Source organism: Oryzias latipes, chromosome 4 (genome assembly GCF_002234675.1).
Source record: "Oryzias latipes chromosome 4, ASM223467v1".
In the NCBI taxonomy this organism is placed as follows: Eukaryota; Metazoa; Chordata; class Actinopteri; order Beloniformes; family Adrianichthyidae; genus Oryzias; species Oryzias latipes.
In genome coordinates, this window is record NC_019862.2 from 2,163,797 (window position 1) to 2,188,892 (window position 25,096).

Below are 25,096 nucleotides of genomic sequence, written 5' to 3' on the forward strand. Positions count from 1 at the left end.
AACTTAAGCCAATGTGGGCAAACACAGGTAGGGCCACCACAGAAAGTGCAGACAAACCCAATCGGGGCCCACATTTTCTGCCCACTTTTATACCATATGGGGCCCACTTGGCCTTGCTGGTACAGTAGATTTTTTACTATAACGTAAAAACGTCCAAGTATTATCACAGCAGACAACACATGATGTCATAAAAACTGATCATCCATCATTCCAGTCCAATGTGTGGACAGACTTTGAATAAAGTCATGTGACCATCCAGTGTCTAGAATGTTCTAAGAATGTTCCCTTTGGATTCTTTGGATGTGGAAAAACAACAGTGGTGAACTTTAGGAAACTAACATGTGAATGGATTTGACATTCATTCTAGTTTACTTGTTTGTTTGGACACAGATTTCATTTATACTTGAAGATCTGGAAGAAATTTCAAGAATTTGGAAAACTTCACTGTTCAGTAGCAGGAATTTCTGTCTGAGTCTCACTGCTGGAAGTTTGGATAAAGATGATCTGGATCCGTTTATGTCAATGAATCAGATTAAATCGCATTGTTCAAAATGAACCAATATTGACTATGAATTGGATCATCAGCTACAAATTTTGATACAAATCGAACCATTGTTCAAATGAATAGTTATACTTCTACTAATTTAAACGAAAGCTTGATTTTGTGGACGAGGATGGACCTTTTTCTTTTTTAATTTAGGTAATTGCAGGGAAAAAGATGTCGTCAACCAAAAACAGCAACTCATTTAAACAAGAATTTTTTTATTGCAAAGTAACCCCTTGTCATCTTCAGAAGCCAACTCATGGAGTGAGGTCAATTCAAGGTAAACAATAATAATTCTTATAAGAAAAAAAACATTCCAGCTAATAGCGTTATGGAAAAGGAATCTTTCTTGGGAAAACCAATGCTACACCTTTTACCAGCGGACTCCTCGTGGCTTTTTCTTAGAAGTCATCTCCCATGACCCGGTTTCTAATTATTCTCTTTCTGTGGTACCTCAGCTACACATTTGCCTAAATTGAATCTAGATCTAAACAACTAAAATATGGACATTAATAACCAACAGTAACAATGTATATAAAACCAACAAGGGTCCAGTGGCCACACCACTCATGTTTTAGAGTTACAATTTGACCAAGAAGTCTGTACCAGGGAAGTCTGGGAGATTGAGCTCGTATTTTTTCTGAATGTCATAGGGCAGGAAACGTCCAACCAAAAAATGCTTTCCAAGAAAAGCACTAGCACATTTCTTTGGTGCCATCAGTGAGATGAGGGCATCGGGGTTTATGCCATCTTGGTTTGCTTCTTCTGCATCCCAGCCTGCCAAAAAAGTAAGAGTATTTTTAACATGTCTTCCTTTATGAAGTACAATATATAAATTGTGACATTGGCCCTCTGTATGCTTCCTCACAAATAATTTTTTTTCTCTTTGAATGGGGCTCCTTTTTCACCATTTTATCACCCACCTGCCTCAGGGTTCATTTGTGCACTTTGACCCTTACCTGAAGGCACATCCACACTGGCAATGGGGATCCTGACTTGCTTCAGGGTAACAAGAATGCCAGAGTATGGTTCCTTAATGTTGGAACAGTCTGCTTCAGGGCCCAGCATGGCATCAATTACTAGGTTATAGGCATCATTTATGAGCTGCACCTGAAAGAAAACATCTCAGCATTAATGTCATAGAACATTTGCATCCTAAACTCAGCTGTGTGAGTAAGATTGTGTTTTGTTTTGCCTCTGGAACTTCACCTATTCAGGCAATGAAGGCCGGCTCATCCTAAACAAAAAACTTCTGCAGATTGCAGATTGTTTAGAAACATTTGCCTCTAAGGCTGTATAATGAACTAGTCTTCTCTAGAGCTACTGCATGGTAGCTAGTAGATAAGGTGTATTAAATGTTCTACAGCTGTGCTAGTTTCCAAATTGCGTTGCTTTAGCACAGAGCCTTGCTTTGCTGCTGAGTGGAACTGATAGGCAGCAGATTTTGCTGTACCTATAGGAAAAGCTGTGCAGCGAATAGCATCATAGCTGAATTGGTCCAGTGGGAACTTGCTACAGACAACAAAATGGTGCCCAGATATAATAAGCCACATCTGGAAGTCCCCATTCTGTCCCCAACCCCATTTCAGTCAAAAAATACTCTCTTTTTTTTGGTCGAAAAAGACTAATTTAACAGGCGACCCCAACAATTTTGTCCTTTTTCCATTTCAATCTTTAACACCAGAGATGTCTCTTTTAAAATCTACTATGCTGTTCGCCATACCGTAACTCATTACACAATCAATGGGAATCAGCTGATCCGCGGAGAAAAGTGGCTTTGCGCCTGTAAGCAAAGCCACTTTACTCCACGACAAAGTACGTAAACACTGGAGCTAAAGCTCCAGCCTCCTGCTGGGTTTACAAATCGGAACCTTTTTGTTAATATCCTTTTAGATAGGAATCAAGCGATTAGTATCTCGCACACTAAACCGTTGATTCATATTAAAAAGTAGTAAAGTAAGTAGTAAAGTGAAATCTTGTAGAATTTCTGCTTTTGGCTAGTGATGTCTGGACACCATCTCGTCTGCAGCTAGGCCCCCTCCAAGTGTGTCGCTCATTTAAAATGTGGCTGACCTCTGTGGGAAGATATGAGAGGAAGGGGATGTCCATCTTCTCACACTGCACTGTGAAGTCCTGGTGCAGACTGTGCGGAGAATGTTTCGGGTGGTAGACGGTCGGCTCAAAATTCTGCATCAGAGAAGGAATAAGGCAATTTTGAAAAATGATACACAAGAAAGAGGAATGACCAGGAGAAAAAGGTTAGGTACATTAAAAAGGTCTCACAGCTGGCAGAATTTGGTCATGCAGATTTAACTTGAGGTTGGGGATGAGTGAGAATGCTGTTGATTGTGTGAAAGTGTAGTTTCTATAGTCTGCTTTCTGAATAAAAAACATTTCCCCGGCACTAAAAGGGTAGAAATTCAGATCTGTGCAGCCTGAGAGGTTTGTGAAACACAACAGGAAGTACCTGTGACCTATGACCTTTACACAGCCACAAAACCTGCAACACCACCATGTGCCTGCAGTCTGTCTGCTTCCAGGTTGGATTGTGTTCAATTCTTCTTTATATATCTTTTAAAAATGTAATTATCTATTGCAGGGCTGGTCCTCAAGAGCCACAACCCCCCCTGTCATCCAGTCCTCCCTGAGCAGCTCGCTGCTGATTGGCTGACCCAAGTGATTCCACATCCTGATGGACTGAACACACCTGGTTTAGGTAGTCAGCATCAGGCAGTGCAGGGAGAGCTGGAACACAGGGAGGGTTAAGGACCAGGGTTGGTCAGCCCTGGTCTATAGTGATGAAACTAAGTATAGTTATAAGTAAAATATGTGGGCAAACAGTACATTCTACCTCTTCCACTTCGTGATTTATTTTCCTTGTTGAGCCAGTAGTTCTAAAAAACCATGTGGAAAGGTCAGATTCAGATTTTTTTTATTGAAGTCTGACTCTGTTTATCTAATGTCAAAGTGTTCACAGTAGTCTTTTAAGTATGATGATGCCGTTTTTTAGCTAAAAGAAAAAGAAACCTCTGTTGTTTTCTAGGAAATAGTTTTTGCAGAGTGGCAGGAGTTCATCAGTAATTCGTCTCGGTAGGTAGGAATGTTGGCACAGAGTGAGTCTGTCCTTGTTTCCCATCATCCCTTTGTTTACACACTGTCCTGCTAGCTTACAGCCCCTCATAACCTTTGCCTAACATTACCAGTGCAACAAAAATGTTGAGGAATGTTTTAGCTATTCAGTCGTCCAGTTTAGACCCAGATTTCAGTTCAGACAAGGAAAACAAAGACGTTCATGGATCTAGAATTGTAGCAGAGAAAACAAGACTTTGGCCCGCCCACGGCAGTAGTTGGGTCATATGTCTGTGCTTTTTCAAACATCTGGTTTTAATCTGGTCCTAATCCTACGCAATTAGAATAAAGAAATACTCAGAAACAACTTTAATCTTAATTTTTTTTTACACATCTCTCCATGATGAGAAAAATGCTACAAGATCATGTTAAAAACACCAAAAACACAGTTTTTTTATTGGAGTGGGTCTTTAAGATCTTAACCCGTAAGAAACCATGGTGACATCAGTGTAACAGAAAAATATCAGACATGTGTTTAGTGGTCCACTTTGTTTGTGGAGTATTCTACATGATTTACTTTTTTAGGAAAAATGGGTCTGGGTTCTTATGGGTTAAAGCAGAAAAGTTATTTAGCTGTAGTGTTTTAAAAATGACATTTAAAAATAATTCAACCAAAAGAGCATGTCCTTGTGGGCCTTTTTGATGATAATACCAACATCTTGTTGGGTAACACTTTATCCTCCTGGACTGTGATACTTTGCTGCTGTTTTACTTTTTAAAATAGTCATATGAGATCTGGAACATTCATTTAAACAAGCCTCATTTTCCCATGTTCATAAAAACAAGGAGAAAACCAGATAATCATGTAATGTTGAGTACATTATCATACTTATATGAAGTGATGGTTTATGGAACATGCTGCCTAACCATCATGTGACACATTTTGATACAAACAAAACCCCAGAACCAAGACCTTGAGATATTTATTTTTTTGTCTCCTGAAGTTTTTTAAACCTTTATTTTTTTTCAGTAGTCCATGATGTTCTCTCCCTAAACCAAAGGTGTAGAAAGGACTTTTTCTTCATGTTAACATGAAGAAAAAGTTTGCCCTGTGGCTAATCAATCATATCTGCACTCTGATGCCCTTTACAGATCTGCACCACAGCTTCAGGGCTGTTCAAGTCTGCTTCTCATGCTTGTGCCTGTGTGTCGTCTTGCTGACAGGGATTGTATTGCTCTTTAAAAACATGCATGCCAGTGCAGGGAAAGGCATCTTTTGTCCAAAGTAAGCATTTTGGTTTCTCAGATTACATCAAACTCAGATGAGTGTGGTCCCAGTTGCTGTGGTGTGCTTTGTAGTCCATTTAAAAATCAGCAAAGTGAGACTTTATTTATTTGGAAAAATTTCTCAATGATATAAATTTGTCAGTACAAGTCAAAAAATAAAAGGACATGGGGTAAAGTCATTAGAAACTAAAGCTGCATGTAGTAGAAGTCAGTCTGTGTGAATTTCCTTAGGAAAGGTTCAGACACTTTAGTCTCTGACCTGGTTTTTGGCTTGAAAACTGAGTGGAAAACTAAGCCTGAAAAGAGGAAGACTATACTGGGAGACATCAGACTTCACAAACACAGTCTGCTCAAACATAGTTTTAGTCTAAACTATTAACACGCTTGTTAATGTGGCGTGTAGAACACATGTGGTAAAACGTGTTTCCATTCAAATCCAAAGATTGACCCAGTCCTTTTCCTCCACTGCAGTCGATCTGTAGTGTTTGAGTTACTCTTCTTAAAACTGGATATGCAGTAAGTGTGTGGCAGACATAATGGTCATGACATCACACTGCGGCTGCGGAGGCAAAGCGGGTTGAAGGCAGCCTTAACGGGAGTGACAATAGCATGATATCATGCCTGTCTGAGTAGTCTTGCAGAGAAGGTAATGTGATAACTGCCCTGAGACGTCTGCAGGAGCTGAATGAAACTCTGTAACACATGAGGGCCTGAAAACACTCCTGCCTGTTAGTGCAACACAAGGGAGAGTCACTTTTTTTCCATTTGAGCTGGATAGTTATGATTCACCTTCACCTACGGTGCGTTTTACTTACAAACATGCGCAGGTGTCGTGCACAAACAAGACCAATGGAGCCTTTTTGTTCTGGACCGCAGATCACCAGCACTGTCGGCTGCTTCTTTGTGAGAGAACTGAGAGGGTAAGCCTGAAAAGAAAGTGTGAAAAAACAAAATACAGTGTTCCAAGAGCAACATTAAGTGAAGTACTAAACCTGAAAAATGACAAACAGATCAAATGGGACATTTAATAAAAAATGTCATCAATGGAAAACAATAAGGGAGGAGGAACATAGCTTTCCAGTAATGTGTGTTAGTGTGACTCCAATTTATTCCTCCCATTCAGTGCAGGTTTACGCTATCTGTACCTGTAGGCCAGCTATATCATAAGATAACTATCCTTTTCATAGTGACAGAAGGCTCTGGTAAATAACCTTGAGTGCAGAGGAAAAAATACCAGCATCCTCTTTGAGAGATGGTTCCTTAAATAACCCACTTTCTGTCCCAACTGGAGTGAGCTGCTGGCATCTTCTCTGTGTTGTTCCTGCAGTCCCTTGTCAATCCCACACATCTGTTTTCAACCAAACAGGCATTTGCTTCCAAAGACCCTGACAGTCCAAACAGGTTCCTCTTTTTAGCCTGCAGATTTTCCACCAACCCCTGCAGCAGTAAATGGCCCACAATGGAATTTTCCTTAGCTGTACTGTTAAATTTTGCCTTACTGAATCATTCAATGTGATGAATTTATCATCTGATATGGTCAAGGCCAATGACTCTAAGGAATTCCAGAAAAAGCTTTTGAAGGTTTAGGCAGAAATCTTGTTTATTTGAGTCCAAAAATGTGGGTCAGAACAATAAGTTTGGGACTTTATACCCCCGTTCATCCACTACAAAGTAAAAAACAGTGCATATTGCAAAACCAACTATTTACATATGAAAGATAACATACAGAGTTCCCTAGTTTATCACGGGGGTTACAGTACGTCCCATAATTAACCTGCGAATGATCCGCATAATAGGATTCCAGATGTTTTAAGGCTGTAAAACTCCTCACTGCACACTTTATCCACTTTTCTCAGACAGAAATGAACATTTTCACACTTTTCTCTCTGGTTTAAACTCTCAAAGTTCAAACCTTCATAGAAAAATAAGTCCAAGATTAGAGAATGAAAACAAACGGAACACATTCTGCACAGGAGACGCGACATGGAAGAGATTGACTGACAAGATCTACAGCCAATCAGGTTGCAGAACACAGTGTGCTGTAAAAAAAAAGCTTGTAAATCAACAGGAAAAATCAGCAAAAGCTGAACTGCAATTTAGCGAGGAAACTGTAAGGCATTAAAAGAGAACAAATGAGAAATAAAGAATGTCAGTTTTACAATGACTGACCAGTTTTCCCTGACTCACAAGCATACAATTAGATTTTAAGAGGTGAATAACTTTACTAACAAAAGGCCTTCAGCTCTCATCTGTTCGCTCAGTTGTTGGACAAAACAAGTTGAAGAAAACTAACAATGAAAAAAAGAAGTGAATAATAATACAAAGGAAAAAATGTCTCTAATATTTTAGTATATTTACTTTTAATCTACTTTATTTGCTTTAGCTGGCTCGTGTTTATGAATATCAATTTGATGGGAATATTAGTTTGATGTTGAAATGTTTTTATGTATATAAAAGTCATTACATTTGATATGATGCCAAAACAAGAAATAGTTGTTTCATCAATTTCTTAGAAATCATCATTTGCAACATAAAAACTTTGCTTAGAATCATCACGAAAAACTGAGGACATGGAGGACAGAAACGGCTGATGATTGCCAAGTTAAAGCAGTAAAGATTCAGATTATGGGACAACAAATAAAAAAGCTTTTTATTTTGAAGCTCGGGCAGCTGAATGTGGTCATAAACATATACCAAGAAGATTCAACTACACAAGTAAGCTAACCCAAACGAATCCATGGAAATGAGCACCAAACGCATAAAACCTTTACATTTACTGAGTCTGTGATCAAGTTCTAGGATTTCATAGAAATGCTGCAGCGTAAATGTAGTGTGGCAGTAATGAAGCAACAGCAGGTAATGACCTCAAGCCACTGCTGATAAGAGACCAAACACTTAAGCAACACTGCATGTGTGATTCACGTATAAAACCACACAAAATATCAGAATCATGGAAAACAATCAGGTAAGAATTTCCTTCAACAGATAGCGTGATAAACACCCACCCACATGTACACACACTCACAAACACACACCCAGACATACATACACACACCTACACGCACACACACACATGGACACACACAAGTAGGTCTGAACTAATATTTTTCGGAGGATTTGTGTATTTTTTAATTTTGTTGTTGTTGATTTGATTCAACTAAAGCAGTAAATCTGAGTTCAAATGTGATTTCTGAGGAGAGCCCGTTTCACTGTTACTGAAAACATTGACTCACTGAAGGCACAGAAAAATTTCAGGCACCTTTTTGATCCGATGCCATCAAAGACTAGAAAAGTTGACGATTAATTTTTTTAATTTTTTAAATCATGCTAAAACAGTTATTCATTAGTCATGCGATGAGGTTACTGCAGACATCAGCTCTGATTATTTGATTGCTATGTGGCTAATTGTTTCATGAAAATAACATTTCACAAAATGTTTTTCTTGTGAGGCAAATTCCTGACTGCATAGTTTGACCCAATTTTTTATTGTTATAAATGCATTTTTACGGTGGCCGACAGAGCTCACACACAAAAGAAACAACGCAACTGCATTATCCGAAGCACAACATTACCCGCAACACAACGACGTAAACCGCAGCACAACGGAAATGACGGAAAAAGAGGAAATGAGGACTTTTTTTTCCTACCAGCGGAAAAAAAACAATTCAGTTTCAAACTATTCGGTACAACAGAGTTTTAGGGCCGCCAAAAAAAAAGAGTCAAATTACGAGATTTTCAACTGTAAATTTACGAGAAACAAAACTCGTAATTTTACGAGATTAAAGTGGAGGTGAGCATACAGAGCAGCAAGTGAACGCCGCGCTGCAGCAGAGCAGACAGACTAAACTTAGTTGAACAGGTGAGCTGAACGTTTATTGACAATGTTCCAAATGTTTGGAAGCTCATTTGTTTGATTTATGATTCATTAATGTTTTATTTATTGATGGTGGTTTGCAGGATCTCTGCAGCCCGATGAAGCTGTCTCCGACGGCGTTGGTGTGCAGCTGTCCACTTCAATCCTTTCTTCCTCCATTAACCCTTGTGCTATCCTACGCACTTAACGTTGGGAGTTGGGTCATCTAGACCCACTAGACCAGGGGTGTCAAACTCATTTTTACCGAGGGCCACATTAGCATAGTGTCTGTCCTCAAAGGGACAGATATAACTTATACATGTAACTAAATGTAATGAAAAATAACTTTACCTACTCCTTAATGTTAAATAACTCATTATTTTTTTTATTATAACTTTTTAAAGTGACAATTCCAGTTGCATGTAAAACATATGTTTGCTTGTTACTCTAGCATAAATCCTTTTACGTTTGATTCTGTCAGGTTAGGTTATATGGACAATGTTTAATGTATAGTTGCCCAATCCCATATTTCAAGTCGTAAATTCATAAGATAAAAACTTGTAAATTAACGAGATTTTTATCTTGTAAATTTACAACTTAAAATTCGTAATAAAAAAAAAAGACAAAGAGCGTTAGATGCAGATGTCCCTATGTGGAGAGCTGGGTAAATTTATATTTTTAGACAAACGTGTATTTGTAATAATTTATGTTATCTAGTAAGAAAACACCTTAATCTAGTCCAAATATCACGTAGCTCTCAGGAGCAACGAATTGTTTGAAACTGAATTGATTTTTTTCCGCCGGTAGGAAAAAAAAGTCCTCATTTTCTCTGTTTCCATCATTTCCGTTGTGCTGCGGTTTATGTTGTTGTGTTGCGTTGTTGTGTAATGCCGTTGCGTTGTTTCTTTTGTATGTAGTGTGAGCCCTGTCGGCCACCGTACATTTTACATGGATTCCTATCCACCAGCGATGAGATGATGTGCATTACTTTCAGTTAAATGAGTAGCTCTAAACTGATTCAACCATCTGTATTTTTCACTGCAGTCTGCCATTGGAAAAGGTTTGTTCTGTACCCTCTATTGATGGTGGATGTAGATGTAAAAAAATGGTATATTTTTGGAACGCTGTTGTTGTTGTTCTGTGGCTGAGAGGAGCAGTTTGAAGAACTCTGGCTTTATTTTTAAGAACGCCATGCGTTTAACATCACAGGGGGTCATCCTCTCCCTCCCTCTCACCCATGATGCAGAAATCAACAACACAACAGGATAAAACAACCAAGAGCAAAACACAGAAGAACAGCCAGACAACAAAACACAAAGGCAAAACACCCACAATCAACCCAAATCCACCCAGACAGGCAAAGGGACAACTCCCCGCACTGCCACACCTGACAGCAGGCCCTATGTGTCTGTGATCATCACTGCAATATATACACACACGCATGCACACACATGCACACCAAAGTATTGTCTAACCTGCCTTGACTCACATATGAACTGAAGTCCCATCCATTCCTAACCCATAGAGTTCAATATGATCCTGGTCCACCTTTTGCAGCTTCAACTCTTCTAGGAAGTCTGTCCACAAGGTTGAGGAGTGTTTCTAGGAATTTGTGACCATTCTTCCAAACAGCATTGATGAGGTCACACACTGATGTTGGTGGAGAAGGCCTGGATCTCAGTCTCTGCTCTAATTCATCCCAAAGCTGTTTTATGGGCTTCAGGTCAGGACTCTGTGCAGACCAATCCAGTTCATCCACACCAGACTCTGTCCTCCATGTCTTCATAGACCTTGCTTTGTGCTCTGGTGTACAGTCATGCTGGAAGAGGAAGGGGCCGCTCCAAAGTGTTCCCACAAGGTTGGGAGCATGGAATTGTCCAAAATGTTCTGGTATCCTGAAGCATCCAGAGTTCCTTTCACTGGAACAAAGGGACCAAGTCCAAGTCCTGAAGAACAACCCCACACCATAATTCCTCCTCCACCAAATTTCACTCTCAGCACAATGCAGTCCCAGATGTACCGTTGTCCTGGCAACCTCCAATCCCATACTGGTCCATTAGTTTACCAGATGGTAAAGTGTGATTCATCACTCCAGAGAAGGTGTCTCCAGTGCTCTAGAGTCCAGTGGTGGCGTGCTTTACACCACTGCATCAACACTTTGCACTTGGTGATGTGTGGCTTGGTTGCAGCTGCTCTGACATGGAAACCCATTCTATGAAGCTCTCTGAGTGCTGTACTTGGACTAATCTGAAGTCCAAATGAAGTTTGGAGTTCTGTAGCAAATGACTGTGCAGAAAGTCCGTGACCTCTTTGCACTATAAGCTTCAGCATCCTCTAAACCCTCTCCATCACTTTATGGGGTCTACCACTTGGTTTTTGAGTTGCTGTTGTTCCCAAAGTCTTCCACTTTGTTCTGATAGAGCTGACAGTTGACTGTGGAATATTTCAGAGTGAGGAAATTTCACCACTAGATTTGTTGAACAGGTGGCGTCCAATGACAGTTCCAAGCTGGAATTCACTGAACTCCTGAGAACGGCCGATTCTTTCAAAAATGTTTGTAAAAACAGTCTGGATACCTGAGTGCTTGATTTGATACACCTGTGGCCAGGGCAAGAGATTAGGACACCTGATTTTGACCATTTGGATGAGTGTGCCATTACTTTTGTTCAGGCAATGGAGAGCAGAGGATACAGTGCTGGAGGACAGATCCTCATGGGAGGACAAACCCCTGCATGGGATGTACCACCGGACCATAACTGAAGTGGCTGATATCAAGAAGTCCTACCAATGGCTAGAAAGGGCTGGCCTACAGGGCAGCACTGAAGCGCTGATCCTGGTAGCTCAGGAACAAGCCCTGAGCACCAGAGCGATAGAGGCTCAGATCTACCACACCAGACAAGACCCAAGGTGTAGATCTACCACACCAGACAAGACCCAAGGTGTAGATCTACCACACCAGACAAGACCCAAGGTGTAGACTGTGCAAAGAGGCGCCTGACACAATCCAGCACATAACTGCAGGATGTAAGATGCTGGCAGGGAAAGCATACATGGAGCGCCACAATCAAGTGGCTGGAATAATATACAGGAACATGTGTGCAGAATATGGACTGGAAACCCCAAGGTCAAAATGGGAAACACCTCCGAAGGTGGTAGAGATTGAGAGGGCAAAGATCCTGTGGGACTTCCAGATCCAGACTGATAGGATGGTAATGGCGAACCAACCAGACATTGTAGTGGTGGATAAAGAACAGAGGAAAGCCGTTGTGGTGGATGTGGCAGTGCCAAGCGATGGGAAGCTCAGGATGAAGGAACATGAGAAACTGGAGAAATACCAGGGACTCATAGAAGAACTGGAGAAAGCCTGGAAAGTGAAGGTGACAGTGGTGCCTGTGGTAATTGGAGCACTCGGGGCAGTAACCCCCAAGCTGGAGGAGTGGCTACAACAGATACCTGGAAAGACCTCAGACCTCTCAGTCCAGAAAAGTGCAGTGCTAGGAACAGCTAAGATACTGCAGGACCCTCAAGCTCCCAGGCCTCTGGTAGAGGACCCCAGCTTGGAGGAGAAACCACCCGCGGAGGGTGAGAGGGGCTAGAGGTAAGATCTTAAGCCCGAGTCAGAACCGGGTCGGGTCGGGCACTAAGTGACAATCATTACATTCGGGTCGGGTCGGGCCTGGCTTCTCTCTCGCTGACTTTTTTAATAAATATATTGTAATGGCTGAAAAGAAGCTCCTTAGGCTGGCGGTTGTCAAACAGCTCTTTATCAATGCTGTATGTCAGAACGGTTACCGTACGAACCGAAATCTTGCTTTTTTTTCTGCCAAAAATACTATGGGATAAATGGAAATTTCGGGTTTGCTTCGGGCTCGGGCCTGCAAATCAAGTTAATTGGTCGGGTTCAGGTCCGGTTCGGCTTTAATGCCCGCGGGCCGGTGTCGGGTCGGGCTGGATTTTTTTAGGCCCGATCTTACCTCTAAGAGGGGCGTTTTTATTGTTTTGTCTAGGTTTTAATGTTTATTTAATGAAACCAAACTACAGTCCAGCGCCTCATTTGAATTACAGACTAACTTCTTGCATGCTGTTGCTTGCTAGTGTTTTAGGTGTTGGGAAGGCCTGAGACTGATAGAGAAACACTGTCTGGAGCTGGTTGTTGCGGCCACTCTCTGGTACATTACCGAGATTACTTACAGAAAACCTATCATTCATCTTGTAACCACAGGTGTAGGTATGAGAATCTGTGCATGTTCTTGTTTGTTTGGTAGCCAAAAACCACAAGCTGGCAATGAAATTAGTGAAAGTGCACTGTCTGCATCTCCTTCTACAGTAATTTTCCCCTAAATAGCTGTGATGTCATGTAAATGGTTTGGTTCGGGCAGCCGTGATCTCCAGCATACAGACCATGTTTGTCTAGTAAATCTAAGCTGTTGGTCTGATGATGAAGACCAAGCTTGAGGTTAGAAGAGGAAATGATACTACAGGGGAAGTGCATGTGGTGGATTTAATAACTCGCTCTACAGGGGGAACATTTAGTTTTACTCAGGCTCCAACACAACTTGATTTGCTCCTGCTTTTTTATTGATAGTTAAGGCTGAGGTTATTACTTTCTCCTATTGGTGTTGCTTTTAAACTGCTCATTTGGGCTTCTGCTCTTCATGTTTAGTCATTCCTCTTTCAAACAGCAAAAGCAGGATTTCTTGTATCTGGTAACTTGGATGCTGATTCACCAAACACAGCTAAGCCGGTGCTTAGGTCAGCGTGTTGCTCCCAGCTGTCCACTGACTCAATTCTTGTCTCAGTTTAACAGAATCCAGACCACAGCTCAGAAAAACTGCAGCCACACCAGAGAGAAGAGCTGCTGTTGGAAAAACAGGCCCCTCCATGCGGTGTGCTCAGGTGTCGTGCCCTAAGGTGAGCTGCTCTAAAATGACTACTGCAGCTTCAAAATGATAGCATGAAGTGTCTTTATATGAGCTTTTGAAGAACCACTGAGTTGGATGTTGTAGAAGCTTTTTTACATGTTTTGGGGATGGAAAATTTAACAGTTGATCGTTCTATAATGCAAGAGTAAAGCAACACAAGAAAAGCAAAAGAAAGCACAAAAATAACATTTTTTAGAACAATTTATACACGCTAGAAACACACTGTTTGTTTCCCTTTTGGCTTTTCCCATCAGGGGTCGCCACAGCGAACGAGTCGCATGGTAAACTTGGCAATGTTTTAAGCCGGATGCCCTTTCTGACGCAACCCTCTCAAAGCAACCGGGCTTGGGACCGGCACAGAAGTAGAGAAGGGAACAGGGAGCAGCCCGGAGTCGAACCCTGGTTTCACGGACACCAATACTTCATGTTTAAATGTGAAAAAGTAGAAAGGACACTAGCTGCGTTTCCATTGACTGAGAAAATTGGATTTGCAATAATGATACACTTTTTTTTTCTTAATGAAATGAGTCATGTGACCAACGACCGGATGGCAATGTGCTTCTTGGTAGGAACTGGCTGCCTTGGGAGCTGCACAGCGGACGTCCCACAGCATCACACGAATCATCAAAAGTGGAGCGTGTAGTGTGGAATTCTTGGATCCACAGCTCCTTTGGAAAATCACCAACCACCATTTTCCAAAATGGCTTCATCTGTAGCCCCTCCCACATGTAAGGAGCTCGCCACTCCATGGCCTGAAGAAGACGCCAACGGCTCCTTTTGAGCGCTAGTGGCAAAAATGTAAATGTATCTGCAGTAAATCAAAGTATTGTTCACATCCGTGCTTTTGAATGAATTATCCTGTGAGTTGAATTTGGTTTTAATCACATTATTATAATTTATGGAAACAGTGTTATTGTAAAATTGTGTTTTTTCAACATTTTTTGAATTTCAAATAAAGTTTTGAACATATGTGTGATGGAAACACAGCTTGTGATGCTTGGTTTGACTTTAAATGGTACAACAGAAAAATCCACAGAATGATCTCTCTTAAAAAGTGGCTCTTCAATGAAAACAGACATTCATACCTGTGAAACTGGATGATCCCCGTGATTGCACAGATTGATATCACCCAATGAATGAAGGTGGATTCGATGATGCGTAATACACGTCTCACCTTTCACTGTTTTTTAGTTTTTATTATTAAGAAGAAATGAGAGGAGGTCCAGACCTTAGCTATGGCCAGAGCACACGCTTGTCCCCAAAGCTCGATCAGCTGCTGCTGTCCAAACCTATAGTCCCTCAGTAGTTCTGCTTCGATCGCTGCTGCTTCTCCTTTGCTGACAGAAACAGAGCAGAGTACATCATTATTACCTGTGGAAGTCTAAGAGAACAAACTTTCTCTGACACAGGTGAAGCTGCCTGAGCAGAAAAGTGGTTGGTTTATAAATAAACAGCAGCAAAAATCTTTTCATACCATAGGCTCACATTTTATGTTGCAATTGTTACCATAATTTAAAGATAAACTGTCTACACTACCACGCAAAGAGCATACAGACAACAAGATTCTTAATGTCAGACCATGAAAAGATTGTGTGGAATCTAACAGAGAGGCATCAAGCATGAACTGCTTTTATAACATGTGGTCCATTGTTTTAGGAAAAATAAGACCTTTTAGTTAAAAAGACATTAAAGAAACTGAAAAGGATGATGCAGACATTATCTGTTAACACAAAGCAACAGAGTTAAACAGAAAGTTCTGTACGGACCTCCACTTAGAATCTCTATCTCTCTACAGACACCTAGTGGTGTTCCTTAAAAACACATTTAAGGTGGAAACGCAAAAACATTTTTTATCAATTATTTCCAGAAAAATGAGTTGGAAATCCTCCCCACAGAAATCTAAAAGTCCACAGGAAAAGCAACAATATGAGCATAAAACGTTTTTTTTTTCAGCAGTGAGTGCAAAACTCCCATGCACTGATGGACACTGCCAAACCAACCAACCGTTTCACTCCCCCAGAACAACAACTCATTGTTTGCCCCCGGGACCACAGCCACCCAGGGAGGCCCCAACACTGACAGGGCTAACCCGAGGAGAGGGCCCCGGGGACGACCATACGGGAGGGGCAAGAGGGGAGGAGGGCTCCAGGCTAGGCTAAAGGATCTAACAGGTTTTTCACACCAAATTCATTTTCAATTTAAATTGGGTAATTTGGCCTCCTCCCTTTACAAAAAGCCAGAATATATTTAACAAAAACTTCCATTTTAGCATCTCCTTTGGAAGTTGACTTTATTTGAAAGTGCAACTAAATTAAGCTGCAAAAATGTTTGTAATGCAGTGGGGCAGATGTTTTGTGAGCTGCGCTGGAATATCTCAGTAGAAGAATCTCTTCTCCCACTTGATAGAGCCTCTGTTTCAGGCGTTCAAAACAAATCCGCCGTACTTCCACTTTTGTCAGCAACAGTTTTTGCAGCGTGTGGTTTGATGCTCCAAGTCTGAAGTCAGAAAACCAAACCAGTTCCCATTACTGAAGAAACTGATCCTGTTTTGGGAACAAGCTTGTCTTTGGTAGTTGCCGTCAACAGCTGGACTTTGCGAGAGACAGTCGGAATGACCTTTTCTGATTTTTGGGTAGGAACCTGTGGTTAGATTATAACATTAAAGAAAAGTAAACTACTGTAAGTGACAGTAACAGTTCAGTCACAACTTTCATGAATTTTTGTTCACCATCCTAATAAGCCAGATTATGAATGACACTTTGCTATTTTTGTCTTATTTAAGCAGCAATTGTATTTTTAGTTACATTTTGTCCTTTCATTGTCTTTGTATTTTAGTATTGTTGGTCTTGTCTGATAATTAGGACTCCACTCTTCCTAATTTGTAAAAATGAAAAAGGAAGGGCAGAAGATAGGCCAAGTTTTTTTGTGCAAACTAATTCATTAATGTAACTATCTTAACATTCAGAATTTGTAACTATAAAAAGGCTGCAGAAATGAGCACAGACAGTTACATTATTCTCTGTTCTAAGTCTGCAGCGTGGATGTGTGTGTGCATGCGTGTGCATGCGTGTACGTGCATGTGTGTGTGTGTGTGTGTGTGTGTGCGTGTGCGAGCAAACCGGTGTCTCCATGTGGGGATCTTGGCATTTACCCATGCCAGTTTAGTGACAGCAGCTGTCACCCACAGCTCACCTCAGGGATGTTTCCTGAGTCACTGTGAGAAACGGATCTTTAGAAAGTTCATTTTAGTCCTCAGATTTTCTCTGTTTACAATCCTGCATTTGTCCCATTGAGCCAAATTAGTTTTACTTGAGTAAGACATTATTCATACATTTTTGACCTTTGAAAGGGAAGCATGTTAAAACAGGTCATGCTTTATGTAGGTTGGAAAATAGTGGTGCCAGAGACCAATGAAGGGTTATCATTGACAGAATCTTCTGGGTCTGTAGATCACTCAGAAGCTTCCATTATTGAGGAGAGATGACTTCTTTGTGGCTTTTTAAAAAACGTGCTTTGGTTGTGCTTGTTATAGTTTTAAACAAATTAGTTTTGAAAAATCAAACGTGTTTTTAAATCCACTAAACATTAACCTGCACGGTGGCGCAGTGGTTAGCGCTCTTGCCTCACAGCAAGAAGGCCCCCGGTTCATGAAAAAAAAAAAAACACAACATCAATGGGGGACCTTTCTGTGTGGAGTTTGCATGTTCTCCCCGTGCATGCGTGGGTTCTCTCCGGGATCTCCAGCTTCCTCCCACCGTCCAAAAACATGCTACATTGGTTGATTGGCAACTCTAAATTGTCCATAGGTGTGAGTGTGAGAGTGAATGGATGTGTGATTGAGGATATTCTACCCTGCGACAGACTGGCGACCAGTCCAGGGCATCCCTTGCCTACCCCCAAGTGGCCGGGATAGGCTCCGGCAACCCCGTGACCCCGATAGGGAATAAACGGTAAAGAAGATGAATGAATGAATGAATAAACATTAACCTGAGTCAGAGAAGCCCTGGTTTGGGTTGACATGTTTAGGGCTCAGGCATGAACCAATTGTAGCAATTCTACATAGAAAGTCGACTCTTTGGCTTTGTGAAATGATCTGGATCTGATTCTTGCTTGTTTCCCATTTGATCTGTAATACCCCACGTACCCATGAGAGTCATGGTATTTCTGTGTGTCACCTTATGTTGTTTTTTTCAGAGTCTGGAAGTATCTGAAGGAAAAAAAACTCCTGTTGTTGAAGCTGAGCAGCCGTAGACAGCTCCTACTCGAGTGTCTTTTGTTTGGGTATGGATTTATATTTCTTTGGATACACCTGGACATCAACCTGTATAATAATGTTCATTCCTCATGCAAAAAAATCCAAAGCGGTATTTTGATCCGCTCACACATTTCCGAGTGTTCCTCTCAGCACCAGCCCCTCCCAACCCACAAAAAGAAGCGGGTTATCACATTGTGATGTCACAAAGTGAGGAACAGCCCCTTCCAGGAAGTCTGCCGGCAGGCTCCGCCCCCAGGCTAACACATCCCCTTTCTTTCATTTTCTATGCACGATATGCACATCCATATTTGCAAAAATTTGGATATGTTGGTTTTCGTGGGCAAGGCACACTGCGGAGGCCGGCTCTAGGATGACGTCATGAAAGGGCGGCACCCACAAAGTGAGAAAGGCGGAGCCTCAGAGATCAAGTCGTCTTACTTCCAGGTAGGAAAATATGCTTTGAAAGTAACTCATATTTCCTTAAAAAATCGTTCTTTAGTGTACCAAAAGTAAAATATTATCATATTTATGGATATAGTTTACTCTGATAGGCTTAAGAAAATTATGATATAGACCCTCTTTAAAAAGGACTTGGAAAAAAAAAGTTTAAAGTATAACTTGTTGGTTTTGCTTGTTTCCTGTTTGTAACATAAAAAGTAAAAAGACGTTTTATTCTATTTAGTGACGTTAATTTGTTACTTTGGAAAATCTAAAGACCCTTTAAAAAATTAATCAAGAAGACTAAAGAAAATAATAAATCATTATAATATTGAGGATTTAAAGCTGGGGCTTGTATGTTCAAATGTATTGCAAAAGATATAGTGTCTTGATTAGGAAAACTGAGTAAATGAGAAGGCGGAAGAGAGACCAATGAGGGTAAAACAAAGTCCTGTGGGTGTTAGCCCCTGTAGCAGTGCAGTGTGGTGCAACATATTCATTCAATGATTTTTTTTTTTCATTTTCTATTCCGTTTATTCCCTTTCGGGGTCACGGGGATGCTGGAGCCTATCCTGGCCACTTGTGGGCAAAGGCAGGGGACACCCTGGACAGGTCGCCAGTCTGTCGCAGGGTAGAATGTCCACAATCACACACCCCTTCAGTCTCACACTCACACCTAGGGACAATTTAGAAGCATGGAGATCCCGGAGAAACCCCACATATGCACGGGGAGAACATGCAAACTCCACACAGAAAGGTCCCCCATTGATGTTGTTTTTCAGGTCCCCCAGCTGGGACTTGAACCAGGGGCCTTCTTGCTGTGAGGCAAGAGCGCAAACCACTGCGCCACCGTGCAGCCTGTGTTGCAATGCATGATATTTCTAATTTCTGAAACACCTCTAATGAAGTTTCGCTAACTTTCTCTGGAAGCTGTTTTTCCGTAAACACAACACGCCGGTTTGCCCTCAGACACACACACACATACTGCAGAATTAGAATTTGCTAAACAACACAGGAGAACAGAGATAATGGTCACTAGTATTGTTAGGGAAGAACCTCAACTATTCTACAAGGTAACATGTTTTCTGAGTGAGTAGACTGAGGTGAACTGAAATTAAAGTTTAGTGCCCCTGAGGGGAACTAGGCACACACTAGCAACACATAGCAGGAGTGAATATCACAGAGGATTACACCATCTGTTGATGACAAGCATCACTATCCCTCCTGTTTTTTTATTGTCAGGTTATACGTTAATCAAAAATAAACAATTCCCAGGTAGACTTTTTTTTTACCTTCTTTCTCTCATTTTGCTTTGCTCCAAATCTACATCCATGTCTTCGTCTTTTTTCTCTCTCCTTTATTGGTACCATTTGTATTCTTTACATATTATACGATATAAGCAAAAAACCAAAAACTAATTAGAGGCAGAAGCATATGAAGTTTATTGAATGCCTATCCTTCAATATCCTCCAATGTCCATTAGGGGTATTAGAAAAATTGATTTGGCGATAGTTCATATGGCAATACTTGTATCGATTCAAAATGCTGTCAGGACAATGTTTCTTTACGAGCGTCCTTCAGCGTCCGACTCTTGTTGTCCTCTTGAACCCCCAACCGCTAGTTGGCAGCAGAGAACACGGAGCCTCTCTGAGCAGCTCTGCACCACACAAATAAAACTACATGGTGTTAGCAAGAAGCAGCTTGTTTTGTTGTTGTGAGACATAAACTACTTACGGTAGTTTTTGCTTGGGATAGGTACAGAACCAAAACTCTGTGCCATGTTGCTGTCAGTATCATGTAAAAATGCGGATTGTTGTGCTTTGTAGCTCAGATAAGAACGAGTGAAGCAGTGCAGCTGCACAGCGGCTAATGCATGGAGCATCAGCCAAAATGCTTTCAGCAATGTGGGCCATAGTTCTGCAGAACCTCAGCAATAGATTCTAGTTTAGCGACCTGATGGATCAGAGGGATGTGTCCAACGCTCTGAATAAAGGCAGACATCGTGGTGATCAGCGTTACTAGTTTACTTCCGCATGTGAGAAAGCAGAGCTGCAATGGTGCAGTGCAGCCTGTATACAAAGGATCTTTGTCACATTAACCCTTGTGTTATCTTAGATGACCCCCCCTTCCATTGACGTGTTCTCCCTACCATGACAAAGGTGGATAAAGGTGGAAAGATTTCATGTAATCCATGGACACCAGTGAAGATCACAAATCATTGAAGAAAAAAGGTTCAGAGCACTGTCTAGTGGGTCTAGATGACCCAACTCCCAACGTTAAAGTGCCTAGGACAGCACAAGGGTTACATGTCAGACATACTATGACAATCTTTAACCCACATTTTAAGTATGTAAAATTCATGGTTTTTTTTGTAAATCTTTGTGTGAAATGGCCAAATGTAAAACGGGAACAAAAAGAAAAACGTGAGCTCACCAATGTGAAAAGTGGCTTAGTCTGCGCCTTTCGGTAAGAAGGTTTATTGCCAAACGCCAAATGCAAACGCCAGAGAGACAGACATGAACAGGCAGGATGCACGTTTTCTGCCACCTGCCACAATGACGTCGACAACCAAATGTTGCAACTGACATTATTGTTTATTTTATAAGCTTTTATTTTCTTCTAAAACTTTTGTTCTACCGTTACCTGCATTGACAGCTGTATATAACATTAGTGGCAACCCTCAGCAAATGTCATGACCCGTGTGTCTGCTGTAACACGACGGTTTTATTGTATAATTAGTTCATAAATGTTGAATGAGCTGTGATGGTTATACAGCATGCTGCTGCTGCCACAATAACATTAGTCATAACTTTAATAATTATGAATTAACATTTCATTAGTTAACTGAGGCTTTAACAGTTAAAGTGGCTGACTGTAAGCCTGCATGTCTGAAGTTTATTTTTTATTTCTTTCCATCTTGTTGGGTTACATAAATAAGCAGTGGATTTTTCATAAAATCTGTCATTATAAAGATGAATATTTACCATTTATTACAACTCTATGGTGACAAAACATAGTTCAATAACTAAAAATGTCCCAATGACAGGATTGAATACAAAAAACATGAGCTGATTGTTCTGATCACATATTTCCACAGTTATTATCTGAGCAAAGATCTGATAGTGAGGATGAAGACGTTGCATCATCATCCCCATCAATCCCTCGGCAGGGGAGAAGATTTCATATGATGATATTATTGACGAGCTTGTATCAACAAAGGCCAGGAAAATTAGGTTTTAGTTGGAGTTCTCTGTTCTTAGAGCAATAGTGTTATGATTATTTTGATGTGTTCTTTGTGTGATAAAAAATGTGTGCTTTATAATATTTATTTTATTTAATATTGTGTTTGATTTAAAGGGCCTATACCATGCTATCCATAAGACTTTTATAGCAGACAATATGATTTGATAATATATAATAATATATTACATTACCTTTGGCACACAAAAGAACAAATTCTTTGATGAAATGTGAGTTATTTTCTCAGTTCATTTCCTACCCCATATTAAGACGATTCGATCTCTGAGGCTCCGCCTCTCGCTCGTTGTGGGTGCTGCCAATTTTCTGACATCATCCTAGCGTCAGCCTTGGCAGTGTGTCTGTGTTTCTCCCACAAAAACAAAACAAAATCCAAACTTTTGCAAAGACGGATGTGCATGTTGTGCATACACCGTATTTTTAAATTTCTATCAAACACGTCAAAAATTGATTTAGCATTGCATAGACTTTTGAAGATTTTTGCCATGCTTCTGTTCTGATAACTGTTATTATGCTCTGCAGAATTGTGTTAAACTTCTTTTGTATCCAGTTCTCAATTATAATTGCATTAAAACAAGGTCGTCGACCTCGTCATGGGGGGGGGGGGGGGGGGTAAGAAGGGGAGTAATTCAGTGTAGAACCACCACTGCTTTTGCATCAAGTTATTGGTTTAGCCAAGCTCCTGTTGGAAAAGTTGAGAATGGATCATTTTTACTCAAAGAAAAAAACTTTCTTGTGGTAAACTTTGTTGATTTTTTAAAATTGTCCCTTAGGTATGAATTGTGTGTCATTGTGGTTTTGTGTATCTCGTCTTCACTCGGCGTTAGCGAAAACAGGCTCCAGCGTGGATGGATGGATGGATGGATGGAGGGATGGTGCCAAACTCTGGTTATTTTCTGTGAATGAATAGGTATTATTCTGTCCATGTGTGACTCATGTACTTCTTCTCATGTTTAGATCTCATGCGATTGCAGAAGAATAAGGGCTCTCGTCTAAATAGATGAGTATCCTCCCACTTAAATAGAGAGGCACAGATCATGCTGATGCAATAAAGCATAACTTGACATTAGGTGCACGGCCCGTACACAAACCCACACACGCTCATGTTGCATCATTTTAGATCCCACTAAAAGACAGATTTCCTAATGTATCTCAGTGTCAAAGTGAGGCATAGTTTAAGTGTAATTGGTTTAGGATCCTAGTGCACCTGAGGTACATTAAGATCTAAAACCGCACGAGTCACATCCTTATTGGATTAAATGAAGAAAGATGTTTGTTTGTCTTTGTGGTCATGCAGGAAGAGTAACACAACTGACGAAGGTTCTGCTCAGGAAACAACAAAGTGACATTTCTAAGCAAGTCAGACCAAGTCTGCAGAAACCATGGAACAACAGGACCTGCTGAACCTAGTTCATTTTTAAACTGAAAGCTAAATTTCATTTCTCCAGAAAAAAAAAGAAGAGAGAAGCTATTTTTTCCTCCCAAGAACCCACTCTTAATGCAATGTCCTGTTGTCATAGCAACAGAGCTGTTACTATAAGTTTCTGTCCATTTTTCTTTAGCATTTATTGTGATAACAGACGAGTCTCAGAAATAACTAAAAATAAGAGTGAAATAATACTATGAGTAATAAGTAAATGATAGCATCCCTGTTAGAAATGGTTTGTGACCATCTAACACATGGAACTGTCCTAAACTGCGTTTGTGTTTCCCTCACTGATTTTTGTTCACTGCCTTTCTGACAGCAAATGAAGTTTGACTGAGTCTGCATGTCAATCATAACAGACGGTCAGGACAGTCATAGTTTTTACAGCCGCAGCAGTAAATGTCTAAACATGCTGCAACGACCACGCATGTACAGAAAGGCGGTCACACCACAGAACATGCAGCAGCTCAGACAGATGCAGCTGACAGAACTTCAGTTCAAAGCAATGCTGCATAAAGCTGACATGGATGGAAATGTGGGAAATGACTGAGAACGCACCTGAAACAAATCCTCTTTTGATCTGATTATATCTGAAACTGGCCTGTAGCATGAACAGACTACAACAGACTAGACTAGACTAGACTAGACTAGAATAGAATAGAATAGAATAGAATAGAATAGAATAGAATAGAATAGAATAGAATAGAATAGAACAGAATAGCAGGTGCTTACCTGAGGTATCGCAGAGGTTCGGTGTTTTCCGCCTCTCCTTCAGCTGAGCTGTGGTTCATCATCTTGTTCCGCTGTTTTCGCCCAGAACGACTCGACAATCAGGCGAACGGATGAGGAGAAACCCGCCTCCGCTTCTCTGGACCTTAATCAACCAACAGGAGGACTAAAATGGGCTCCCTCTGTCTGCGTTTCTCCTCTTCTGATTGGCCCAGACGCTGGACGAAAATCACCGGCCGCCCTGCGCGTGCACGTAGGAACTGCGCGCGCACGCTGCCTGTGTCCCCGCCGCGCCGCGTCCCCGGTTCTCTCCCGGAGATAACAAACGGCCTGGAATAGAACGGAACAGCTGAGACCCAGCCAGAGACAGATCATCAGGGAACGGCTCGGGATCTGATTGGCTGAGAGCATTCTGTCATCCGCGCCAGAATTCCAACGAATACACACACTGTAGTCTGCACACTGACAACACACGTCTGGAGAGCAGTTACACGCACACAAACGCGCACACACTCACGGGACTTGATTGGCACTAATTATTAGGTGCTTATGAAACTGTAAAAAGAAAAAAACAGTTTGGCAACCATTTGATTTTCTGTCACCTCCAAAGTATTGTGTAAAGGATATTTTTCATGACATTCAAACAGTCAGTGCCAGTGACAGTCAGCAGCATTTTAAAGTCATTGACTCCCAGAGTATAAATAAAATGTTATCAGACAAACCTCCCAAGTGTCCCGGGGACAGTCTACCAGCTGTCCCCCATTTACCCTCTTCCTCATATAATCACTTATTAGGGTGATGGGGGGGGGGGGGGGGGGGGCAGCCTGCGATGCACCTTGGGGGGAGGAGTCACTTGGCGGTGGTCCCCCTCCCCTGGTTGTCGAATGGGAACGGCTCCCCTCTCTATTTTAATTGTATCTTAGGATCGAAGGACCCTTGGTGGGGGGTGTCCTTGGGCATCACTGCCAGCAGGAAGGAGATGTCCTGTCAGTGACCTACCCGCCAATTTTAACTGCACCCCTTTAGTACACACACCCTTTACCCCTCAAAAACGTACACACACACACACACGCACACAAACCCACATCCATATAGTACAGACCAAAAGTTTGGACACGCCTTCTCATTCAAAGAGTTTTTTTTATTTTCATGACTATATAAATTGTAGATTCACACTGAAGGCATCAAAACTATGAATGAACACATGTGGAATTAAATACATAACAAAAAAGTGTGAAATAACAGAAAATATGTCATAGGTTCTTCAAAGTAGCCACCTTGTGATTTGATTACTGCTTTGTACACTCTTGGCATT

The 25,096-nt window shown here is 41.2% G+C and overlaps 1 protein-coding gene across 1 annotated transcript; it reads right to left on the reverse strand.

Annotated features, from left to right (window-relative positions):
- Positions 1-742: 742 nt before the first annotated feature.
- On the reverse strand, positions 743-24,113 carry yjefn3 (YjeF N-terminal domain containing 3). Its single transcript, XM_004067592.4, has 6 exons — positions 23,785-24,113; positions 14,904-15,012; positions 5,716-5,826; positions 2,618-2,731; positions 1,504-1,654; positions 743-1,321 (listed from the first exon to the last, which is right to left on the reverse strand). The coding sequence occupies exons 1-6, from the start codon at positions 23,844-23,846 to the stop codon at positions 1,125-1,127; spliced, it is 744 nt and encodes a 247-aa protein (XP_004067640.1). The 5' UTR covers positions 23,847-24,113; the 3' UTR covers positions 743-1,124.
- Positions 24,114-25,096: the final 983 nt, after the last annotated feature.